The sequence below is a fragment of the Apus apus genome, chromosome 1, assembly GCF_020740795.1.
Source record: "Apus apus isolate bApuApu2 chromosome 1, bApuApu2.pri.cur, whole genome shotgun sequence".
Taxonomy (NCBI): domain Eukaryota; kingdom Metazoa; phylum Chordata; class Aves; order Apodiformes; family Apodidae; genus Apus; species Apus apus.
The window spans coordinates 66,075,343-66,100,133 of NC_067282.1; the positions used below are offsets into that span (position 1 = coordinate 66,075,343).

General features: G+C 39.7%; 1 protein-coding gene across 1 annotated transcript in view; it reads left to right on the forward strand.

Annotated features, from left to right (window-relative positions):
• AFF3 (ALF transcription elongation factor 3) overlaps positions 1–24,791 on the forward strand; it is a 332,087-nt gene that overhangs the window by 297,881 nt on the left and 9,415 nt on the right. Inside the window, exons 14-18 of the mRNA XM_051611002.1 lie at positions 3,085–3,286; positions 6,155–6,282; positions 18,976–19,039; positions 21,717–21,853; positions 23,867–23,938. Of these exons, the coding sequence (XP_051466962.1) occupies positions 3,085–3,286; positions 6,155–6,282; positions 18,976–19,039; positions 21,717–21,853; positions 23,867–23,938 (603 nt within the window). The remainder of the gene's footprint in view (positions 1–3,084; positions 3,287–6,154; positions 6,283–18,975; positions 19,040–21,716; positions 21,854–23,866; positions 23,939–24,791) is intronic.

A 24,791-nucleotide genomic window follows, 5' to 3' on the forward strand; every position in this document is an offset into this window, starting at 1 on the left:
CAAACACTGTGTTCACGTAGGCAAGCATCTTACAGCCTTCTTTTTCCTTACAGCATTACTGTTTTCAAATTTGACTGTATTAATACAATTATCTATAAACATTATGGAAAAGATTGAGAAAAATGCTCATAATGATGCCTGCAATACTCAGTTCCAAAATATATTTGAGATCCAGTATTTTTGAGATTACAAGCAATCTATTCTGTGTAATTAGTAGGTATTTTAGGACAAGGAACTCAGGCTTAAAAAACAATGAGAATTTCAAAGGATGTGGATCATGAAATGAATGATGAATATTTAGCATTTGCTGGCATGATTTATGCACACAGACCCCTATCAGTGTCAGATCAATCATACTGAGTTTCTCTAGAGATTTCCAGCAGTCAAACTTAGACAAGCATCTTTTCAGAGGTCAGCTGCATGCTGTTTAATACGTGCTCTCATCAGTATTTGAAAAAAAAAATATAAAATTTCTGGCAGTATCAGAGTATCTCTTGGGGTTGAACTGGTAAAATTAGAAAATAGTTGTATTTATTGTGGTAGGCTTTTCTGTTGTACACATCACTGATGAGTTTGAGCAATTCTTATCATTAATACTGGAAAAATCATGGAGAAAACTAATGTATATAGTGCTTCTTCAAAAATACGCATTCAGTTTGTTTGTCCTGACATGTCACATATGTTTCATAAAGTGAAAACAATACACAGAACAGTTTGTTTTATTGTGGGTGATTGCATGCAGGCATGCCATTCCTGTTACTGCAGTGTCATGTTTTGCATCACATTTATTTTCAGAATAGCATGGCTGTTATAGCCTGATGTCACAGGGTTAATTCTGTGCTTCCTGGAAGGAGGAGAACAATTTGTGTTTTGCTTGACATTATAGTCAGTACTCCTGGTAGCAACTGTACAATAAAGAAACAAAGGAAGTGGCCTTAAATGTATATTTGCCTCCTAATTCTTACCTGGTCTGCCCTGTTTCCAGGATGTTTCTGTGGTATATGCTACTGAAGGACATGACAGTATTCCCACAGCTGAGGATGGTCTACTGAGGCTGTAGCTAAACCAGCAGTGCACACGTCAGGACCTCCTGTTTCTCTTGCAACCAGCAGCTGCTCATGCTCGCACATCCCCTTCAATTATGCTGTCTGTGAGGCTCTCCTGTAAATACACTCAAAAACTCTGAAATCAGAACTCTCTTTTGTTTGGTTTTTGTTTGGGTTTTTTGTTTGTTTTGGTTGGTTGTTTTTTTTGAGGAGGTCAGGCTGTTATTACTTAGTTCCCAGCAGAGCCACACAGACAGTTCTGTCAGTACAGCTGAGGGCTGGTAGCAAAGAGAGGAGCAAAAACACCTTCAAACATGATCATTTTCTACTGTGTAACTACAGTCTGATGTGCAGACTAATCAAGGCCCTATTTGACAAGAAAGGCTGCAGGGTCAAAAAAGTCAAAGACTCAGCTATCTTGCACCTTCATTGGGTGCCACAGCCTGCCCACTCCCAACAGACCAGAGCTCACTGCAGGTTGTTCTGCACTGCTTCTCAGTATAAGATAATTGTGGTGCTGCAGCTTGATTGCTCACAATACTCTTTGGTGGGCCCTGCACCATGTGCCAAAGGCCATGAGGAAGGTCTGCAGCAGAACTAGAAATTGCAGCTACTCCTCACAAGCACTGGGCCAAGCTTTTGAGACTTGGGAACACTTTCAAAGAGCTATGGCTTCTCTTGGACGTGTTATGCCTGCACTTTGACAGTGATATATAAACATGGCTAGTCAAGACATGGGTATATGTTTGAAAAGAGGAAAATAAATTACACCATTGGTCTGCACATTCAAAATAGTGCTGAAGATCTTATTTTTCTTAGGGGGAGAAGAAGAGCATGGTTGTTCATCTTACACACCCTAATTATTGCTTTTGTAAACAGAATTGGTCATTAAAGCAAAATAGTTCACATTGTGTTTTAAAGGTAGTACACTGTGGGGAAACAGGAAAGGTTCTGAATTATGATTCACGGCTTCTTTCACATCTAATTTTTAAAGACTTGCCAGATAAATGGACAAATACATGATAAGAGCACACTTAATTAGCTCCATTCCCTGAAATAATGTGCAGAAATAAAGTATGGTTTGTACTATATTCTTTTTTGCGATTCCATTAAGCATATACTGTCTGATACAGTAACTATAAAGAAGTGAGAATTGTCCATAAAAAGTAATAGGCTGAACAAAGGTGAATGTGACAGGGAAAGGTATTATGTTAAAATAGTCTGTCTGACCTTAATCACAGTTTTAGTCTTAATGCAAACTGTGCCCTTAAGAAAACTTTAATTTTCTGTGTGTTGCTTTAAGATTTCCAGCTAAATGTTTTCTTCAAATTACTGCATCTGAAGTTTATTTCTAAGCATACTTTTACAGTCTGTCTGACTTCTCCTAATCCAAAGTTTCTCCCAAATAAATGAAAGCTGAAAATACTGTCTGTGTTGCAGTTTTCTTCTAAAGAAGACAGAGCAGCTCACATTTCTCTGAGTCCACTGTTTGCATCTGTTTCCTTTTGTCTGCAGTACCAGCCTATCTTTCTTTGTCTCCAAATTCTGTATTATATTAGTATAAACAGTGCTACCAAAGGTTGAGCACTGAACACAAAGCAAGCCAGTCATCTTTAAACACATTTCCTGGTTTAGTTCGCATATGGTTTTATTGCCATGGCTTATAAATTGTCACCTGTAATGATGAAATAAGGCTCCATAACCTGAACTCACACTTCAGAGCCTAATCTTCGTCTCCAGCTATCCCTTAAGAAATGGTGAGCAAGTGGCCATTTATCTCTGTAGTTTTTTTCCAAGTACTCTGATATAGACTTTATATTAACTTCAGAATTACAATTTGCCTTCATGGAGAAGAGAAGAAACATGATACAAATTTGTAAATGAAGTCTTGGTCCCAATACTGTAAGCTTGTTTGCAGATACCAATGGACTTTATCCTGCCAGAAGGTTTTAAATTCAAAGTTTTGGTAATATATAAAACATTTACCTTTCTCAAAGCCAGCTTTGTGACACTCCATTACTGTAATTTCCATTTCCAGCTTGGCACTGCCAATAAATAAAAATGAGAAAATGCTTCGGTCACCCGTCTCTCCCCTCTCTGATGCATCAAAACACAAATACTCCAACGATGATTTAACTTCCTCCAGCAGACCTAATGGCAGCAGTCTATTACCTTCCATCTCCTCCAGCAAAAAACATAAGGGTGAAATCCAGTCGCAGCCACATTCCGGAGACTTCAAAGTAAGTTTACGCTGTTGTTCACAATATAAAGCCTAGCTGTATATTTTTCACTTTGTATTGCAGTCCCTGATAGTTTAGCAGAATGTTATGCAAAAAAAATTGGAATATAAATCATGTTACTGTAAGTTCAGCTTTTCTGGTTTGGAGTTTAGCAAGGCACAGAAGGGAGGAAAGAGGTCAGGCTGTAAAGCTGGCAAATACCAAAGGCTACATAAACAAAAGGTAAAAGCTAATGGCCCAAAACGAATGGCTTTAGGCCTCTAGGCTACTGCTTGGGCACATTGCAAGTGCCCTACATCCAAGAGTGTGGTGCGTAAGGCCTCTGCTCAGCCACTGCCTAACCATGAGTGTGCCTGAAGAGTAATTCTCCTGTGTGTCTTACAACCAACTTTCTCAGACACTTTTACTTACTCTTGACATCAGGGAACAGATTAGCATCAGCCCCACAACTCATTTCCATCAGAGAACGGGTATTCAAATACCTATCAGAGAGCTGATCACACTAAACATATCCAGAGTGCCTTTCCAGATAAGGGCCACTGCCTTCGGAGCACAGAGATAAAGAAGTAGATGCTGCCTGCCATTTATGCATGAGCTCTGTGGTTAGGATCCTGGAGTTAGCTCTTCTGGTTGAGGGAATTCGTATATCTCTCTCTCACCTCTCAAAATCATACCCTACCATCCAGGCTATAGGAGACTGCAGGTAGAAGATCAAGGGGATAATATTGTCACGTTCACCATTTGAAGCTGTTCTGGTTTGTGTGAAATACCTAGAAGAAGCCATTTGGGCACCACCATATTGATGTCCACTGCTGGAGCACGTAGTCAGTCTGTTAAGGCACTCTGCTGCTGCTAGAAAAGCCCATGCTCCTCCTCTTGCTAAGAAAATCATTTATCTATATTTATCCTATATCTAGTTATTGTATTTGTTATTTGATACATAAGAGGCTTCAAAAGCCTAAGTTATTGGTATCTAAGCAACTATCAAGAAAACAAACTACCGGAGCTGTAGCAGTGGTTTCTTCCAGCCACTTTTACTGTGGGGATAACTAGTCCCATGGTGTATGTTAGGTATGTATCATAGAATCATAGAATGGTTTGGTTTGGAAGTGACCTTAAAGATCATCTAGTTCCAACCCCCCTGCATGGGCAGGGACACTTCCCACTAGACCAGGTTGCTCAGGGCCCCATCCATCCTGGCCTTGAATACTTCCAGGGATAGGGCAGCCACAGCTTCCCTGAGCAACCTGTTCAGTCTCACCACCCTCGCAGTCAAGAATTTATTCTTAATATCTAGCCTAAATCTATGCTTTTCCAGCTTAAAATTGTTACTACTCTCCCTATCACTATATGCCCTTGCAGAAAGTTCTTCAGCTTTCCTGTAGGGCAACTTTAGGTACTGAAAGGCTGCTATAAAGCCCTCCTGGAGCCCTGTATTCTCCAGGCTGAATATATGTATAGACTTAAATATATTTATTTTTTAAGAGTGAAGGGGGAACTAGTTAATTATAATCTTACATTTTGTACACTTTTTAAAAAGCAAGTTATAAAAAATTGTGTGTTTCAAGAATACCGCCCAGATGGTAAATTGAGATAAAATTAATTATATTAAAATATTCCAATAAAAAGGCTTTTTAACATATCATAGTCATTTTTTCATGGATAAAATGTACATTTTTAAACATTTTAACTTCTAAAACATAAGTTTAGACTTTTATAACCCATTTAGATTTATAATAATATGATTCTTCACTGGATATCTTGAAAACAATTTAAATTCCTTCACAGGCAAATGTGCTGGAAATCAAAAGTAAAAGGTGATTGCTTTATGATCCACACCCTTAGCAAATGCGTTTCACCGAGATTTTCTGCATAGCCTAGCAATGCTCCATTTGGTCAACATTTTAACAACCTTTGCAATAAAATTCTTATGTATCTAGTTATTCATCTGAAAACTTTAGCGTGCTGAACTGATCTGGGTGTGCTATATAGAAGATGAGAGCTCATGAACTGTAAATGTTAAAGTTAGCTTTGTTTTATCCCATCTTTGCATCTGGCACCAAACTGGCATGACCAAGTGGTCCTTTGAATTTCTGTCAGAGGCTGCAAGCCAGGGAGTGGCTTTTATCCCTTTGAACTTTTTGTCTGTTTCTTAGTTGTATTTCTGTCACCTCACAGAGAAGAAATAGTGTTTTCTGGCAGTGGTTATCAACCAAATCCAACTCCAGGGCTCTCTGCTTGGCACTGTACCAGTTCATGGTAGCCTAACAGGAGATCACTCGGTGGGACCGAGAGTTCGTGAGGTAACATGAGGGAAGAACAAGGCTGCAGCTGAGGGAATGTGTGAGACCTTGCCAAAAGATGTGCTTCTGCTGTAGCACAGATCTTTCAAGCTGATCAGGGACCTACAGCAAAAAGAAACCTGGACCTTGGGCTACAAATTCATACCACACAGGCATATCCCCAGTGCAGAGTGAAAGAGGTAAACAAGTGAGCCTTACTCTCCCAAGGCAAGATACAATGCTAGATTGGAAGCTGAAGACTTCAGGATATCTCTTGGTCTTCTAAATGACCACGATACATCTATTCTTTAATACTTCCACTTGCTGTGTTTCAGAGTGTTTTGATAGTTACTAACAGTTCAGCTCAATTTTTCTGTACATCACATTGAACCTTGAGCCCTTTAGAAAGTACTCTGAACAGCATCTGTGAATTTGTGGCTATCAGTGACAAGACTCCCTGCTGAAATAGTAAGAAAACTAGCTGCCAAATTACAACACAATGCAAAGATGATCTGTTGTTTTTTAGTTGCTTTTTTTGAAGTTAGTAGCCAATTCCTCAATGTCTTCTCTGCTCTTTGTTGTCTAGAAAGCAATTCACGCCAATTCAGAAAATGTTCTTCTCTGCAATAAGCCCCAGTCCCAAACAGAGTCTTGGTCACCTCTGTCCAGCACACCCAGGGACTGCAGAAGGACAAAGCTTATCTTTGATGATATGTAAGTACAGATTACTTTAAAGAAAACAATGTAATTTCCTGCATTTTAAGACAGAAAAATAGAAGTTTGTCCAAAGGAACCTGAGTAATGTCCAGAAGTATTATAGTAATACTATACACTGACATACTATATTCAGTCCTTAATTTTTTTATCATAAATTAAGCTTCTAATTAATCAGCGAGCAGTGAGGACTGGCTGTTCCCTAAATGATGGAGAGTCAGAAGCCAAGGAGCAGAACGCAGGTGACAGGGCAGGGGCCATGACAGCCGAGGGCCAGTCCCACTGTACCCAAGCAAGGTGAGCAGGGCAGGCTCAGGGGTGGCAGACATTTCAACCAGAGCCCAGATCCACAGACAAGTCCACGATGATGAGGCAGGTCCAAGATCAGGCCTGGAAGTGAGATCAGGATCAGGTCCCATGAGGGTCAGACACCACACAGTGATTGCCCAACATGCATAGTGACAAAGGAGGTCTGAGGTCCAGCCAGGAAGACAGTTCCCAGGTCAGGGTCCAGATCAGTGGAGGCCATGGCCAGGTGCAAGCATGGCTGTGAAAAGGCTGAAGACAGGCACACTTAAGATCAGTTCAACAGGGAGTGAAGGCCCAGACCTGAGCTTAAATGGATTTTTTTAGCCCCTGGGCAGAGGAGGGAGGCCCCACATGCAACACGTCAGGGCCATTAAGGCTTTATTGGTACCCTTGGGGCTCTGGCATTGATTATCCACATATCAGACTATTAATATATACAGAACCATAGAGAGGTGGGGTCAGAGAGGCACTCTTCTTGTGCACTTTTTAAAGCAAGAGGAGAGGACATATGGGAGTCTTTCATCCCGGAACGTTGACAGCTGCTGCTGTCATTGCTGCTGCTGCTCAGAAAAAGGTGTCATAAAGGCAGGGCAAGTAGGAAGCAGCAGTGGTTAGCCTGAATATCTGTGGGGATACGTAGCTCTCCCCACCTCCATTGCATCCTTCAAACATCCCCTGCTCTCCTTCTCTGAAAATAATTTAACCTTGTAATTGTCTTTCTTTTCTTTTTGGTAAATTTAAACTGCTGCTGGTTCATTTCCCATGGTTATTTATGATGTGATGTTATTTAGATAAGGTACCAAGATGAAACTGAGTTGAAATCCTACTATCTAGAAATTCTAGATTCTTTTTGACTGGTCATGTTCTGGCCTGAAAATACCAATTTCTTTTTTTTTTCTGGCTAGTGTAGAAGAGGTTCTGTTCAAGCTATGCCTCAGACTGCCTGGAGCTCCATAAGCTATGTGACCTTGATATGCCTTTCATACTCCCAGACTACATTTGAACAGAACCACACACATCTCTAAATCTTTTATACCAAGGGAAACCCTGAAGTAATAGCCCTTTTTCCTTAGAAATTGCTTTCTACTAGAACTGGGATATACTAGTAATAGTAATAATAACAATAATAATAACAACAGCAATAACAATTATAATAGTAGTAGTAGTAGAAGTAGTAAGGTTTGTTCACAAAAACTCATCTCAGGGACAACTAGAGGGATGGCAGCCACTCATAAAGAGAATCCAGGTTTCCTACTATAAGATAGAAATAATTCCCATAGACTTCAAAGGGATGTAACTGTTTCATATGTCAAGAAAAGAAGACTGTTGAGATTGATTTCTGTGTGTGTTCATGACAGTCATGAGGAGATGTAAGTTGAATTAAATGTAATAAATTTTTCTGCCCCTTTTGGAGAAAACTCTCCCCTGTGTATGTCCATATTTTCCCTCCTTCCCCACTTCCCTCCATGTTATTTTTTAACTCATCCAGTGAATTTATTCAACAATCTCCATTGAGAAAATTTGAAGCTGTTTAGAAGTACTGCCGAGCTCAATAATTTATAATCTGCAACTGTTCCATTTTTGTGCAGTTTAAGCGGGCACATACAAGGTATCGGTGTGACTGGTAAAAGTAAAAATTGTAGGATGTGCTCATCTGTCTGGATTAGGAAAAAAAACCCCATAATCATAAACAGCTACAACAGAACTATCTTCTTCTGATTTTTCCCTAAGGATACTGCAAAAAATCAGGGGAATGGTTTGTTTTGGTTTTCGCCTAAAATGCTGTCATAGGAAAACTGCTTTTTCCACTGCCTCTGTCATCTAAGGGGTGTTTATCACTTGCTTTCTCCATTAGTGATACATGTGATTACTTTGACAGGTATCTTCAATAAAACTGTTTCACCTCTTCAGAGAGACATACAATTAAACTGTTGGCAGATAGGCCTTCCATGTAGAGTGTCCCCAAGCCACTTGTGGCCCATTAAAAAAAGCAATGTAAAAAGCTAAATAAGATAAAACACAGGATCAAATATGTCATAATTTGCCCTTAAAAACCAGAAACAGTTAAATGCCTGTTGTGCTAACTAGAAGAGGGAGTTTTCCATGTGCTACAACTGTCATCCATAACCTGTATCTAAGGAACACCACCAGAACACCAGCTATACTAGACCTCAATTCTGAAATTCCTGTGTAGAGAAGTCACTGAAATGTAGCAGATTAGACTGGCTGCAAATGTTAAACGTCAGCAAATTTGACTCACATGTTAGAAGGATCACATTAAACATGGCAGCCAGTGTCTTTCACATTCTTGTAGTACCACAGCAGAGGATTTGAAGAAATGCAATAGAGTAGGTCTAAAATTATGTAGTAATCCTAATGACAGCATTTTGTCCAAAATTATAGCTATGAAGTATTTCATCTCATAATCCATGAAGTTCTGCTTTATTGTAATCCAGCCATGGCTTTAAAGTCTTTGTTGTAATCAGAATCTGTAGTTTTTAAGGGACTAAATCCCTTATATTTTATTTTAAACAACAACTAATATTTTTGACCAATCAGCATCTCTTTGCTTTATTCTCAATTTATTTTCTCCAGATCATTGGCAACAGCTGTCACTAGCAGTAAATTGGAACACAAGTAGGTCAATAAAAAGTGTCTCTTGCTTGGCAGAGTGCTGTGTACACATACATTGCAATATAACAGTAAACATAGCTAACAGTCTTCAAAAGGCAGGCAAAATCCTACTTCCCCTGGTTTGCTGTTGTTTACTGCCTGCTCTAAATAATGCTTCGAGGTACCCAGCATGCCACATGTATAAGTGACATCAGTGCTGTCTCCCATATTAATTCTTAACGAGATTTCCTGCATTTTTGGCCATTTCTGTCTCTGTGAAGAGAACATTTTCAAGGCTACATGATAATGCTTCAAGCCAAATTCAGTCCTGCTGTAATTTCACTGAATGCTAGAATTCCCAACAACTGCATTTAGGAACAAAGTCTGTTGTCCTTGAAGTGATAAGCACAGACATGCTGAGGCTGCCTGTGGGCACAGTCCCACACCCTCCCCCAGATACTGCATGTGTGGTATAAAGAGAGCAGAATGTACCCAGCTTCCCAGTTTTCCTTATGGCTAAATCTGAAGTTGCTCCTGAAGATTTTCTCACTTGCATTGTGGGTTACCCTTTCAAACTTGGTGTGCGGCTTGTTTACCTTATTTTTTTACTATTTATTTATTTATTTCTGGCCTTATAGGAGCAAGACAACACATCTTCAGCTTTGGTGGGTTTCTTGGTTCATATTTTATTGAATGTTTGTTCCACCTCTATGGAACTTCAGGTGCTACACACACCCACCAGCTTTACACCGTCCAAGGGACACATCCTGCTGTAAAACAACGTTCCTGCAACCAGTAAATATCTATACACAGAAAATATGCCACCTGTAAAGGTGTTATACATATAGCCTATGGAGAGCTCTAAATAAAACTTTTTGGTGAATCTTTTTGTTTCAGCTTGAACCCCAAGGCATTGCCTGGGACTGAGCTCAGAACTATGCCAGGGAGAGTATTAGCAATGGATGATCAAACAATAGAGCTGGTATCCTTGCCCTTCTTGCTTCACTCGCATAGACATAGCCAAAGAATGGTTTTACTGACAGACTCATATCTGAGACGGCTTCTGATAATTTTTCTGCTCGGGAAAGAGGATTGGTTTCCATCAGCTCATTTTAACATTTATTTCTCTTACTTTACCACTTGACTAGAAAATATCTTTAGTCCACAGTAAATCATAACAGTGAGCAGGACAAGGGCCCTCTAATCAGGCTCAGCAAACTCTCCTCCAGGTACCAACAGCAGAGCTGAATCTTTTCACAGTATCACTCTGACTGGAAAAGACCTTCAAGATCATCGAGTCCAACCACCAACCAAACTTAGGAGGATAGTCTCTCCTCTCTCACCAGTCTTTCCTCACCCCTGGAACTGGTGAGCAATGAGGAGATACCTACAGAAGATGATGAGCACTCTCCAAACCCCTTTGCAACTCTTTGTCTACTCTAGGTCTCTTACTGACAATGAGGAAATCTAATCTAACATCCCATGATGTCTACCATTCTACCATACCCCTGGTTGTAGACAGAGTTTGTTTTCCTTATGTTTGGTAGCAAACATTGTTTTCTTCTTGAAGAGCTAGAAGTCCTGAGTGCAACTCAGGGTTTGTCTTGTTTTGGATCATAGAGCAATGTGGGTTTTCATCACTCTCAATGCCAGGATTCACAGGTGTGGTGTGTGAGAGATATTCTAATGCCTCTATTTGCAGCTTAATTCCTAATTCAGCTGTGCTGTCCCTGTGGCAATGGTAAATACATTTGTTTGAAGAATGTAGTTCGAGACCATTTTCCACAATATAATTACACAGAAGTTTCCCTTTTGAACTAGAAAGCTCAGTGTAATGGCCCTAGGGTGCAAAGGCTGTGATCCCCTAAGGAAACCTGGGACCTTTCCTGATAGTTCCTTCAACATATAAAGAATATTTTTTATCTTATAGGGATAATTAACCATACTAGCAAATTATCATAACCATTTTAGCCTAGAGAATCATGCATTGACTGTTGAAATTCATTTTTAGCCTGGGAGTAACCTGTTCATCTTGAGAGCCAGCAATGAACCATGGAGCTGGAGGACGGCTCTGAGGACACAATGCACATGAGGAATATAAATCCCCAAAATCCCTATCAGATTCTTTCCAGGTCTTCTAGTGCCTGATTATGATTTATTTCAAATCCTATGATGACTGAAGTTTCTTAGAAACGCATTGCATGCCAGAGCCCTGGATAGAGTCTTTTTTTCAGGATCACCTGCTTCTTTCAGTGTCTATACCTCATTCATTGACTCAGATTTCACATGTACTGCCCTTGAGCAGTTTCACCCACACCTTGACTTCTCACTCATCAGAGCTGGGAACATCTTGGCTGGCTGCCAGGTAGTCTCTGTCCCAGAAAGATCTTTCTGCCTTTGGTTTTCAACTGCCTCTGAGGAATTCAGGGTGCAATTCTATGGCATTTTAAAACAACATAAATCCATAAATCTGGACTGCTGTTGTCCTGCCCTCTCTCCCTACTTTTGACTGTAAAGGCTTTAACTCCACCTTTGATTAAAATTAGTTGACTTCACAGTGTCTATTTAACATATCCTAGTTTATCTGCAAGGATGTAATGTTTTCCACCTCTGCTTTTAATACAGGAGCTCAAGTGCCTATTTTTAGTACATCTTTCATTTCTCTCTCTTCACATGTACACTTTGCCCTTGTATGCTTTAGTTTAGATACTGATTTCACATGGATATCCTTAAATCATTAATCTAGGTCAGGCCCAGTAATTTGTAGTGGATTTTGAGCCTTTCCCTTAGTCTCTCATATTTCACTAAAAAGGTACAACTAGTCTGGGGGATTTTGTATTTTTGACAAAATAGAAATCCCCACTTATTTTATCTTTCTTCATTTAATTTAAATTAGGTGCCAGACTTTAATTTTGTGTGCTATTTTTTGCAACAGTAACTCCCTTTTTAGGTATCTGTACTATTCATCTGTTCATCTAATCTGAGCTATTGACCTTGTCATACTAGGCCCAACAAGATACTAGCTGTGTAGTTGTGCTCTCAAGTTTTTCTTACATTTGGCCTGACTCCAATCCCATTCTTTGTTCCTGTCTTTCTGAAATGCTTATAGCATTATCATTTAAATGGATCACAAATACTCTCCCTGCGCTCTCCACTTGTATGCTCCTCTGACCTTTCCAGACCAGCTGGGTTAGTGAGCAAGAGACTCCCATAACTGAGTACCCACCTTGTACTGTGCCATGGGGTCTCCCCATCCTGTGTGCCATGCTTGAGACACAGCAGTGCCATGTTCCATAAATCAGCATTTAGTTTAAGTTGTGGAATGGACAGGAGGCCATGACACATCAGGGAGGAATACTATTTTGCACAATAATACCTGCTCCCCAGCTTCAGCTCTGTCCTTTACCCCCAAGATGACCATCCTTATCTGTGATCCAACATGTCTGCCATGCTCCTGACACGTCCCAGTATGAAACAGCAAACAAGCAGGGCTGTATAAACCTACTTTGTACTTTACATTATTTTCTTGCTCTTACAGGCCTGGGACTGAAAGTTCAAGGCCTACTGGCACAGCTTCAAAACTGGACATGGGCTAACTCTGGCTACGCCAGTTTCTTCTGATTTGCGTCTAGCTCTGATCAAATTTTAAAGTTGCTTATTTTTCTGTTCTGCTCCCTTCCAGCACACTGACATTTTTAGGGTCTAGTTTGCTAAAGTTGTGAGACTGGTCTTATGTTTAGAATTATGATTTAAGCTGCTTTTATTATGTGCAATTGTTGTACACTGAGGAAGCACTAGTTTGTTTTTTTATAACACTTCAGCAGCATTATCTCTGATGGGTATTAAAATATGCACTTGGCTACGTTTATGCTGGTTAATTGAACTTTTATTAGTTTTTTTAATGTATCCTCATAAAGCACCGTACCACAGTAAGAAATAATGTACAAGTGGTAGATTATGTAAATGAAGCAGAAAATGCTATAGTTTAGTATTTAGTTCATATAAAATATAAAAATTAGATGAAAAATGCATTTTTGAATGCAGTTATAATTAAAATTGTATGTTGGAGTCTAAGCTATACCATACTCTGTAAATATGAGTGGTTGCACTGAGTTCCAAGGAGATTATGTTGCAGTAGATGCTGATAAATTACTGTACAGAGTAAGGCTTTTATTGATTCACTTTGATTCTCTTCCCCTTTTTTTACTGCATGAGTTTTCGTTTTTGCAATTATCTGCTAAACTGGAGTAAATTAAATTCAGAGAAGGCAAAAAAAGACAAAGGTGGCGAGATGCGCTGTAATGCCATTGAGCTAAATAGGATGAGAGAGAGAGAGAGAGAGAGAAAGACACACACAGAGACATTTCACCTGGGTAATGGTAACACCACTCTTAGGAGCTCAACAGCCTGGAAATTCTGAAAGGCTGCTTCTGGAAGGGGAGTAATTACCATGCCTGCAGCCATCTCACCTCACGCTGGGATCCCGCGCAACATAACAAGCAGTAGAAATGCTGTCTTTCCTGCTGGTTTTCAGCAGCCTCCCAGAGAAAGTGGTGGCAAGGCGAGTGAGAGAAATTCTGGACAGTAGTGGATTGTTTGATAAATTTCATCCTGGATTCAGCCACAGCCATGCTACTGAGGCGGCACTTGTCAAAGTCATAAATGGTTTGAATGGCATGGCTGAAAGGGAAGCCTGGCCTTGTTTGTACTATCAGATCTAGCCATGGGGGGGTTATTCTGTAAAAGGCTGGATTCTGTTGCAGTGCCTAGGTGACTGCCTAGTGTTGACGGAGAATGCGTTGAAATGGTTCCAACGGTACTTGATTGCTTTTCCCAATCAACGTAGTAGGGTAAATTCTCCTTGAGAGCAGCCAGTTTCACATAATGACACTTGATCCCAGGGAGAATTCACCAGTGGCCTGGCTTAGTTGGCACTGATGCTTTAAGCTCTTTCTCTTGCCTTTCAGAGAGATATATGAGATGCATTAGAGCAGTGTATTAGAACTCCTTTTTGGCTTTGTTGAAGAGGACTGTATTTCTTAAAGTACCAACAATCAGATATTCAGAAACAAATTACTTTCTTGTGCAGTCAAGATTATTAATAGAGATAAAACACTTGTTTGTACCTGTTAATTTGAAGTCAGACTTTTTAAAATTTTATTTCTTTTAAAGAGGCCTGAATTCTGTTTGTAAATCTGATGTGACAGTGCTGATACCAATAGACACATACAGTTGTAAATAACTTAAAAGGAGAATCTGATTCAATTGTCTGAAAACCAGAAGTCACTGAATAACTTTCTGTGAGACTTCAGTTTACATTCATGACCACCAACCTTTTTCGCCTGGTAAAGAGACTCCATTGCTGCTTCTACTACTTACATCCACTCCAGTTCAACCAGTAGCCTTGTACCATTTTAACCCTGCAGAAATTTTCTTCATTCCCTGGTTTCTCGGGCTGTAGCAAGGCTGTGATCTGCAGAGGGACTTCCAGTTTTAGACCCAAGACCTGCAAATGTGCCTAGCCTCAGATCTTTCTGCATCTCGCCACTGGGAAAACAGATTTGCTTCTTCTCAAGATAGCTCTCAACAAAATAGTATAGTATCTGAAAATGTCATGCAATGAGAATACCTGCAAATTCACCAGTCTGAGATTATCACCAATTTCACTAAACAGGCCAAGCTACAGAAGAAATTTGGATGAACCCTCTAGTCTGTAAGAGGTATGGGTTCTCAGTCATTGTAACCTAAGTGTCTGTGAAATCAGACCATGGTTAATAGAATATTTGGTGAGCTTCCTAGATACAAAATGTGCAGTATGCAAAAGAACATTAATTAATGTATGCATCAGCTTTTCATGTGTCTTTATATACCCATGAGCTGAGGTAACCTGTTCTCTTCAAGGAGCCTACAGAAGAGTGTTTTTTTCCTGGGTTTGTTTGTGTGTTTTTTTAATTCATAACATAATATTTTGTATTAGTGTACTGGATTTAAAAAGACAAATTATGTTCATCTGCAATGGGAACCTAAACAAATCTGAATTTGAAACCTTTCTTTGCCACTAGAAAATAATTAAATCCAAGTACATCCTTATTTTGTTACTAAAATTATGTAAGAAATGTGTGCAATGTACATAAGCATACATTAAATCTGTAGGACATTTCCGTTTTCCATTTTCACCCAACAAGCCCATTTGTAATTTGAATAGAAAGTTTATTAACATGTAGTGATAAGTTGAAGAGTAGTGTTCCATAGATTACATAAAGAAATGAGAATTTGACTTGGCATGTTTATTAACTCTCTGTTTAAGAAACTAGAAGAAAACATACCCTATCCACTTTTTCCCAATTTATCTTAATTTTTTTTTTAAATCCCCTGATTTGTAAATCAATCTTGTAGTTTTCCGATGGAAATATCTGAATGTTTACATTGAGGATATGTATGCTTTGCTTTAAAATGACTTTTTTGTAGTTTCTTTTTTATAATAGGCTTCCCAAAGAACTATTTGACTTAGTACAAACCAATGCGTTCAGCTTTTGCGTGTTGCATTACGGCTAACCACCCCATCCCACGGCAGGGCCCTCAAAGCAGGCTTCTTGGTTCAGTGATGTGCATGCCTCTTGCTTATAACTGCATTGCTAATCATAACTTGGGAGAATAAATCCTACTACAAGTTGAAAACCATTTTGCAATTAACCTATGAATAAGTAGACCATAATTACAGCTGTGTTGTTACACTTGTGTCTTACAGCCTCTTACCATGCTTCAGACGAGCAAGTTAGACATACAGTGCTGGGTGATATCTGAGAGGGAATGTTGCAAAGGACATATTTTGATGACCTGAGTTTGAAAGTAACATGTAAAGGTTCATCACTGTGATCACTTCAGAGAGATGAAACTACTGCTTGGTTGATCTGCCCTGCCTTGCTTTGCTTTTTGACACTTCATTGTAAACCATTTTACCTAGGTCATTACACAAGACAAAGAGAGGCTGTGCTTAATATTTTTTAAGACTTTTTTCAATTGTTCTGAAAATGTAGTTATTTTTCTATATCAAGCAAATACTGTTTCAATGTCTGATATTTCATAATTGACCAAGACCAAATCCAGATAGTCTGTATTATTAAGATAATGTTAGCATCTTGCTGGGCACAGGAGGTATTTGCAGCTGCAGTAGGTTATGAGATACTGGGTCACAAACCTGTCTTTAGTCCCCTTTCTGACCTACTGGCTAGAGTAAGCTGAGGAGAAACTCCACTCTGAGGGAGAGTAGTATATTAAAGTTGAAGCAAATGAACTGTTTTTCTTCATATCAACAAGCTTTCTAGGGCAGACGTCCTTCCAAATAAGCCAGACTTTGAATCTTATTTCTATCTAGTGTTACTCAGCCTTCCTTTTCTTCAAAAGAAGGTTGACTAACCTTCCATGGTGCAATTAAAGGTCCTTGAAACTGTGGGCATATAAGTAGAAGGAAATGAACTAAGTAAAGACACTGCCAAATGCTTTATGGTCTCCAGGAACTGTATATATATATGGCTGTCCTCTTCTGTCAAGTGGCTCCCACTGATCTCAGTTATGGATCTCAGCATGCTCTTACTACTAGTGAGGACTGTGTACTGGTTTTGGCTCAGTTAGAGTAACCTTTCTTCACAGTGGCTCGTATGGTGCTGTTTTGGATTTGAGACCAAAATAGCATTGATAACACAAGGATGTTTTAGCTATTGCTGAGCAGGGCTTACACACAGTCAGAGCCTTTACTGTTTCCCACCACACCCCACCAGTGAGTGGGCTGGGGATGCTCAGTGAGTTGGGAGGGGACACAACTGGGACAGCTGACCCCAGCTGACCAGAGAGATACCCTACACCATATGACATTATGCTCAGCAATAAAAGCTGGGGGAAGAAGGAGAAAGAAGGGATGTTTAGAGTCATGGTATTTGTCTTCCCAAGTTACTTCTAAGTGTGATGAAGCCTGGCTTTTCTGGACATGACTGAACACCCACCTATTGTATGGAAGCAGTGAATGAATTCTGCTTTGCTTTACCCATTAAACTGTTTTTATCTCAACCCACGAGTTTTCTCACTTTTATCCTTCCACTTCTCTCCCCAATCCTGCAGAGGGGAGTGAGCAAGCCACACTGTGGGGGATGAGCTGCCTACCAGGGTTAACCTACAACAGATTGCTGAGTGGCAATAATAACATACAATTTACAACACCAAACACTTAAAAGCATGAATGGTAAAAACATAAGAATTCACACTCTGACTGCTCAGGAATATCTCATTTTCATTAGGTAAGGGCAAAGTGATGACACTCTAAGCAATACTAAGAAAACTATTTTGCAAAGGAAAACTTTCTTCTCTGAGAGAGATGAGGACGTGGCAGTAAGCACAGTATAAACTGAGAAGAACCAAGACATGTTTTATCTGAGTAGAGAAAGAAGGCAGTCATCTCCCATGTATATGCGACTGGAAGAATCTGCAGGGTCAGGAAATGTGAAGACTTTTATGAGGCAATGGAAGATGCATGGTTATGGCCTGAAATGATACAGCAAATGGCTGTTCTACACAGTGACTGAGAAAGGTGCAATAGGGAGAGCTTGTGGGAGGAGATGAAGAAATTTTCTTCAGCCATGAGGAGCTCACTGAGGTGGTGAACAGGCATTGGCAAAGAGATATCAGTTTGTGTTTTCATTTGTAAAGGAAGTGGATGAGTCTGGATCAGAAACGTAGTTGTGAATCTCAGCACAGAGACAGCAGTTGAATTTGTTCCCTGCAGTCAGTAGGTCAGATAGGTTAAGGAAAGGGTGGCATCTCCAAGATCTGTTTGAGGAGAAGTCAATGAAGAAACTGGCATGAGCAATGCCAGTGGAATTGCAGCAGATGGCCCAGTCAAAGATGAACTCCAGGCAGCAGAAGTAAACAGCACTCTCAGCATGCTTACAGATCATAGAATCATAGAATGCTTTGGGTTGGAAGGGACCTTAAATATTGTCTAGATTCAACTCCTTGCATGGGCTGGGACACCTCCCACTAGACCAGGTTGTTCAGAGCCCCATCTAACCTGCCCTTGAACACTTCCAAGGACAGGGCTTCCACAACTTCCCTAGGCAACCTGCTCCAGTGTCTCACCACCCTCACACTATAGAGCTTCTTCCTAATGTCTAACCTAAATATCCCCTCTTCTAGTTTTAATCCATTACCCCTTGTCCTATCATTACATGCCCTTGTAAAAAGTGCCTCCCCAGCTTTCCTGTAGGCCCCTTCAGGTACTGGGTAAGAGGGAGAAGGGGAGCAAGATGGTAGTTGTGGAGGCATACAGGTTCGATGTGTGTTTTTAAAGTGGAGAGATTGTTTTGAGAAGAGGAAGAAGCCAAATCAAATTACAACGTACAGAGAGGAGTAGAAAAAGTGGTAAGCAAGCATCAGGGACAGGCAAGATGGAATAATGCTTAATGCTTGCATCCGTTTTGTAGATCAAAACTGCACTAATTTGGGAAGCAGTTTATATCATCCATAAAACCACATTTTATTAGCTTTTTTTTTTTTTTTTTTTTTTGCTTTGAATCACTGACTTCTAAAGAATGAGAACAGCCATAAATGCTATTGTCTCCACAGGCAGCAATTTGGAAACAGAAGATGCATGGTTACGTGATAAGTATATTTTCTTCATAAAAAATGTTCACAAATCAGATTTGAAATAAGGAAAAGATAACTTAAAAATATTCTGCACTTCAGACAATAATAAAATGTCTTCTTATTTTCCCCTGGTAGGCCACGCAATGCAGATTACTTTATGCAGGAAGCTAAACGGAAGAAGCATAAAGCAGATGCAATGGTGAGAACATTCTCTTTCCAGTTATGTTGCTCCAAATTATTTTTGTAATGCAGTTTCCTCATCAGTGCATTATTGCTGGGGTAATTATAAAATCTATTATAAGGATGGCTAGGCTTGTTAAATTAAGAAATGTTTATATAATCAAATGTTCATAGCCCAATAAACTATGACTTAACAAATAATGACTTACTGAGATAAAGGCCTGGAAAAATAAAACTTTCCATTTATTCCTTTGCTTTAATTAGTAACTATAGCAATGGAGGCTGTGTAAGGGATCCACATACCTATCTTCTCAGTTTAACTAGCTGGCTAGGTCCTATAATTGTATCCCCAAATTTGTTCTGGTGGCTGAGGTGAGTTTTCGTTTTTGATTGTTTATTTGTTTTTTGTTGTTTTTTTTAAAGATCATTTGCTCTACAGTGCTAAAAGAATTCTGGTTTCATGGCAGACCTCTGCTAACATAACCCTAGAGGAGCACCTTGCACACAAAAAGCTGTTACAAAAAACAGATTCTTGTCCCTGGCTTTGAATTGTCTAAAAGTGTAGCCTTTAAGACCCTCTTGGAAAAGGGAGATCTACGGTTATGTGAAGCACTGAAGAGTTGCTTGTCTTTCCAAACAAATGGATGCAACAAAGTGTGTTAGGCTCCAGGAGAGCTCCACTTAGCCACCTCTCAGCTTTCTCCAAGGCCACATTTGTCCAGCACTATGAGTAAGCTGGAACAGCCTTAAAAACACTGGGCCTCTGGGATGGCAGGCACAATAGATTGGGTGGAACCCTGCATTAATAGGGCTGTCTTGTAGGGGAGAGCAGCTGCACTCCTGCCTTGTTCTGTCAGACAGACACTTTGTTGTCAGAGCAGCAGAGAAGAAGAAAGGTAGCTCAAAGTGTCTGTTTCTTCATCTCTTTTTCTTAGCAGTGCAGAGTGTAAAAAGGCCAAGGAAGCAGAAACAGACCCTTGATTTAGGACACTAACACCGAGTTTTACACTCTATCTGAGTTTATTAGCACATGGTTTATTCAGTTCCATATTACTCTAAAGTAAGCCTTAAATCAGAAAATATTGTGTAAAAGCACAAATGGTGCATTTGTGTTGCTTTAAACAGAATGGAAAAAAACAAACACTTAATATGCAAAGGAAATTCTTAGCCTGAAGAGAAATATTTTTATGGGGGACTCCTAGAAACAAGAGGTACAAGCATTGTTGTGTGCTCTACCACAGGTTGCCTGCATGAAAGACACTTAAGCACAGCTAAAATAGCCTCCCGTTAGTGTTAAGTGATTGAAACATCCTCCACATTCAGCTTCCATACACAGGGGACCAGCACCTTACTTACACCTTGAGAATCACCCTTTTCAGGTACTTCTTCTCCCACACTGACTGTGTTGGGATTCTGGAGGAACTGCCACGTTGCCAGACTGACTCCACGCACTTTGAATCATCTGGCTGAGCTCAATACCTCCTACTTGGGCACTGCAATACCTAACATAGGCACTTAGAGTGAGCAGCCTGAAAATTACTCTAAGTCTCTCTGCTCCTTAGTCCCCCATCTGTGAAATTGGGATAATAGCACTTCCACCTGCACAAGAGCGTTGGGGAGAGAAATATAATAAAAAGTTTGTGGAGTTCTCTCATATGATCGCAATGGGAGTCATAATGTAAGAACCTAAAATAGATTGAAACCAGTGTGCCATTCCAAAGTTACTATTTAAAATCTTTATCCCTAGGAAAAGAATAAGGTCCATTAACCTTTCACTGTGTGTATCAGATTTCAGCCAAATGCATCCAGTCCATTAATGGGCTTTTTGTACAGCAGGAGTTCTGACTGAAGGGAAGTCAAGACAGAGCGGTTTTAGTATGATTCATCTCTATCCACATCAAAAATGAAATTCTGAGGGCACATAAGTGTTATGTAAATGTACACTTATGAACATTATGTGTGCGTTTGCATATACACCATCATTGAGGACATGTATGTACATATACCTATGTAAGTGCACAAATACACATACACAGAGTCAAAAAAGTACTGAAAATAGGAGAAGAAATGAGGAAAGGAGGAAGGATAGGAGGAGAAGCTGTGGGAGCATAGCATTGCCTGAAAGAGGAGGAGGAAGATATAAAAAACAAACTCCTGACAAGAGTAGAGTGTGGTCAAGCAGTGCTGAAAATGGTAGGGATAAATAAGACATGAGAACACAGATGAGCCTTTGAATATGAGAGTTAGAAGTCAAAGTATTATTTCTGATTTTCTTAGTTCATTATGATCGTTACCTGTCTGTGTTGAGTGATGAAAAATTACATTTGCAGACACGTGAAGCCCTTTGTAATGAAAGCTGGAGCAAACGGTGTTGAGTTTGTGGAATTTCCAGCACTGGAAGCCCCTTGACAAAGATCTATCAGGAATGTCCTAGGCAGAGTTGATCCCTCTTTGGACACACGAGTGTGGACCGAAGAACATCTTGTAGCCTTTTTCAGCTCTACTTTCTGTATCTTATGATTTTCACTGATGCACAGGGTGTTTGATGTGTTTTAGCTTTCTTGTACAAAAATTTGTCAATCTGAAGCTACACCAATTTGTGTCAAGTTTACAATTTATGTTGATACAGCCCCATCAAATGTAACCATATCTTGATGATTCCACTATTTCTCAGTGTCCTTATTTTTTCCTTCTAGGTGGAAAAGTTTGGAAAGGCACTGAATTATGCAGAAGCAGCACTATCGTTTATTGAGTGTGGAAATGCAATGGAACAAGGCCCAATGGAATCTAAATCTCCTTATACAATGTATTCAGAAACAGTTGAACTCATCAGGTAGGAAGGAAGGAGATAACCTCAGGGGTTGCTCTGTTTGTGCAAACATATTTGTCTACATTATTAGATAATTCCCTAGGTACAGTAGAAGAGGAGAAGTGAGGTCCCTCCAAGTACCTGGTCAGTCATATGTAATATGTATGTATAATCTGTGATTTCTATGGAAATTAAATGAGGAAACTGTAGAATGCAAAAAAGCCCCAAAGCTTTTCATATTACTTCAGTTGCAAATTACTTCAAGAGTTTCACTGTATAAGTCCCATACTATTCAAAAGGGAAAAATAATATATGATACCAAAACATTCTCATGGGGTGGTAGTTCGCAAAATGTTACAATGTGTTTAAGACTGCAGTGTAATGGTTACCTGAAAGAAGATGTGAACAGTGATAGAAAAATGGACACTCACGGTTGATTTGGTGAGCATGCTCCTACTGTAGCCAGTGGAGACCCAAGAGCATTGCAGCTCACACTAAAGCTACTCCTACATTTAGTCAGCTTCGTGGCTCTCCAAACCACACAGCCTAGAATTCAGTCCCACCCTCAGTCCCTATGAAGAAAGTTTGTCTCTTAAGTCCTTTCTTCCTTTTTAGTTGGTACTAATAGTTAACATTAATGACAGTGTCAGTAGAGAACAAAAAGATCAAAATAATCCCAACTGCTGAGTCACTCTTTCCGCAAGAGGATGAGCTCAGCCACACCAGTGGAGAAAACCGCTCTGTCAGTGACCATGGCATCACTCCTTAGGACTGTCAACCACACAGCTCTCATCAGGACTAAGTTCAATGGAAGTAAAATATTTTAATTTGTAATCATACTCATAATGGAGGAAAGCTTCTAAAACAATTGCGTTCTTTTGGACTTAGTGTTGATGTGGTGATTTTGTCGCATGTTAACAATTCCATTGGTGTTTTATTCTGCTTAGGGCTGTCTTCTCACGCATTTCAGTGGATTGAGGCCAGCTTTCTAACTGGAAGGTTATTAAACAAAATAATTATTTAATTATTTTTTTGGGGGTAAGAGAACAGTACATCCCATCTCTGCAATTCTTTCCCTCTTTCCCTCAAACGGCAGAAAACTCTTTCTTTGCCTGCCCTGTCTTTTCTCATGATAATAAATCTATGGTCCTAACTCTGGAAATTAATTTTGCTTGCAGTTCCATAGTTTTCAATAATGTGTGTAGCTGTGGTCATGTTGCAGCGTGAATTGCTGTTCATCTTGCTGTTGCTCAGAAAAATAAGTGGTTTAATAGATACGCCTGTTGAAACAAAATGTTCGTATTGAATCTTTGCATAGCTATCAGGATTAAAGTTTGAAAGCAAAGATAAGAAAAAAAACACTCATATATTGGTGGGGAACAGGTATTTTTCTGGAAGCAAGCCCGAAAGTGCTATGTGTTGTCCTAACCTTGTCCATTGTTCAGGTGTTCAGCTGGAAGCTGAGATTTCTAGAAACTTAATTTGTGATTGCATAGCACATACACTCTTGAAACAGCAGTGGTACCTCTGTGGATGTTTAATATTTATAGAATTTGAATGTAATGTCATATGAGCAAAAATAGCTCTGAGCCACATGTTCCCTCTCTGCTGTGCTCTGCTTGGAGGAGCAAATCTGGGTAGACGTGCTCAGAGCTGGCAGGGTGAGGGCAGCACCAGCTTCAAGGCAGGCTGTCTGCCTTCAAACGCTGTGAAAACCTTTCTGCATGAACTCTCTGTAACTGGGTCTCAACAGCAGCAGAGGTTATTTTGGTAAGACAGCATCACCTCGCCAGCTAGGCTCCCCTGTGGACTGATGGATGTTCAAGGGAGTTACTGCTGTTTGAAGAGTGCAGGGAAGCACTGTTATTGGCAAACTAGCTCTGAAACACTACCAGAAAAGCATATGTATGTTTGGTAACTTGAGCAAATATGTACAAGGGGGCAGATGAAATTATATTGGCCAGCTTAGCTCTCTGATCACTAATACAAAGCCGTCTCAGTTAACTCACACTGGCTTTTTTTTTCCTGTTGCTTAAGGTATGCAGTGAGACTAAAAACCCACTCAGGCCCCAACGCCACACCAGAAGACAAACAGCTGGCAGCATTATGGTTAGTAGATTTCCTCAAAAGGCTTCTTTTTTGCAGTGAGCCCATTCTTGAAAATCAGATGCTGGATGCAGCCAAATAGGATTATGTTGTGCCTTGAAATTAAGAGAATACTTTCTGCTCTGGGAAGGTCCAGTCCTTGTCTTACTCTACCAGGTCTGCATTCTGTCTCTGTAAATAAGCAATTCATACTTATTGACTGTGACAGGGCAGCTATGGTACATCAGTGTAATCAATTTTTAAATGCCTGATGGTTTGTTGTTTTTATGAGTGATGTACTTTTGTACCAATAGCTTGGTAATTTCTTCTGTGGCTGACATTTTAGGCTCAATAACCATAAAGTATATTTACATTATATGAAGGGAGATATGGCGACAGTGATAATTAAACCTCTTGGATTACCTTCAAAATTGAGGTTTCTAGATACATATGCACGCACCTTAGATTCTACAGGGTGGTTGCTGGTTGCTAGTAAAATACTAAAATGTTATTAAAACCAAATTTTAATGTAATATCTATGTAGTTGATACATTAAATACCTATTACATGGTTACTGATTCTCAGTAAGTGGACATTTGCAATCAGCAAGTGTGTTTTTAACATCTATTATCCATCTGTTAAAAATCCAAATTAAATGTATCTTTAGCCTAGATAAAAAAGGAGGCCTAATTAATCATTTGTATTAAAAAAAAAAAAAAAAAAAAGAGTTCAGACTTGCAATTTTATTTATTTTTAAATCCCTTTTCTTTGTCACCGGTTTGCTGTGCCATCAGGAGGGGCATGGAATGCATTCATGGCAATTGCTTTAAAATCGCTTAGGTGGGAAAAGGGCTAAAGAACAGTTTAAAAAAACCCT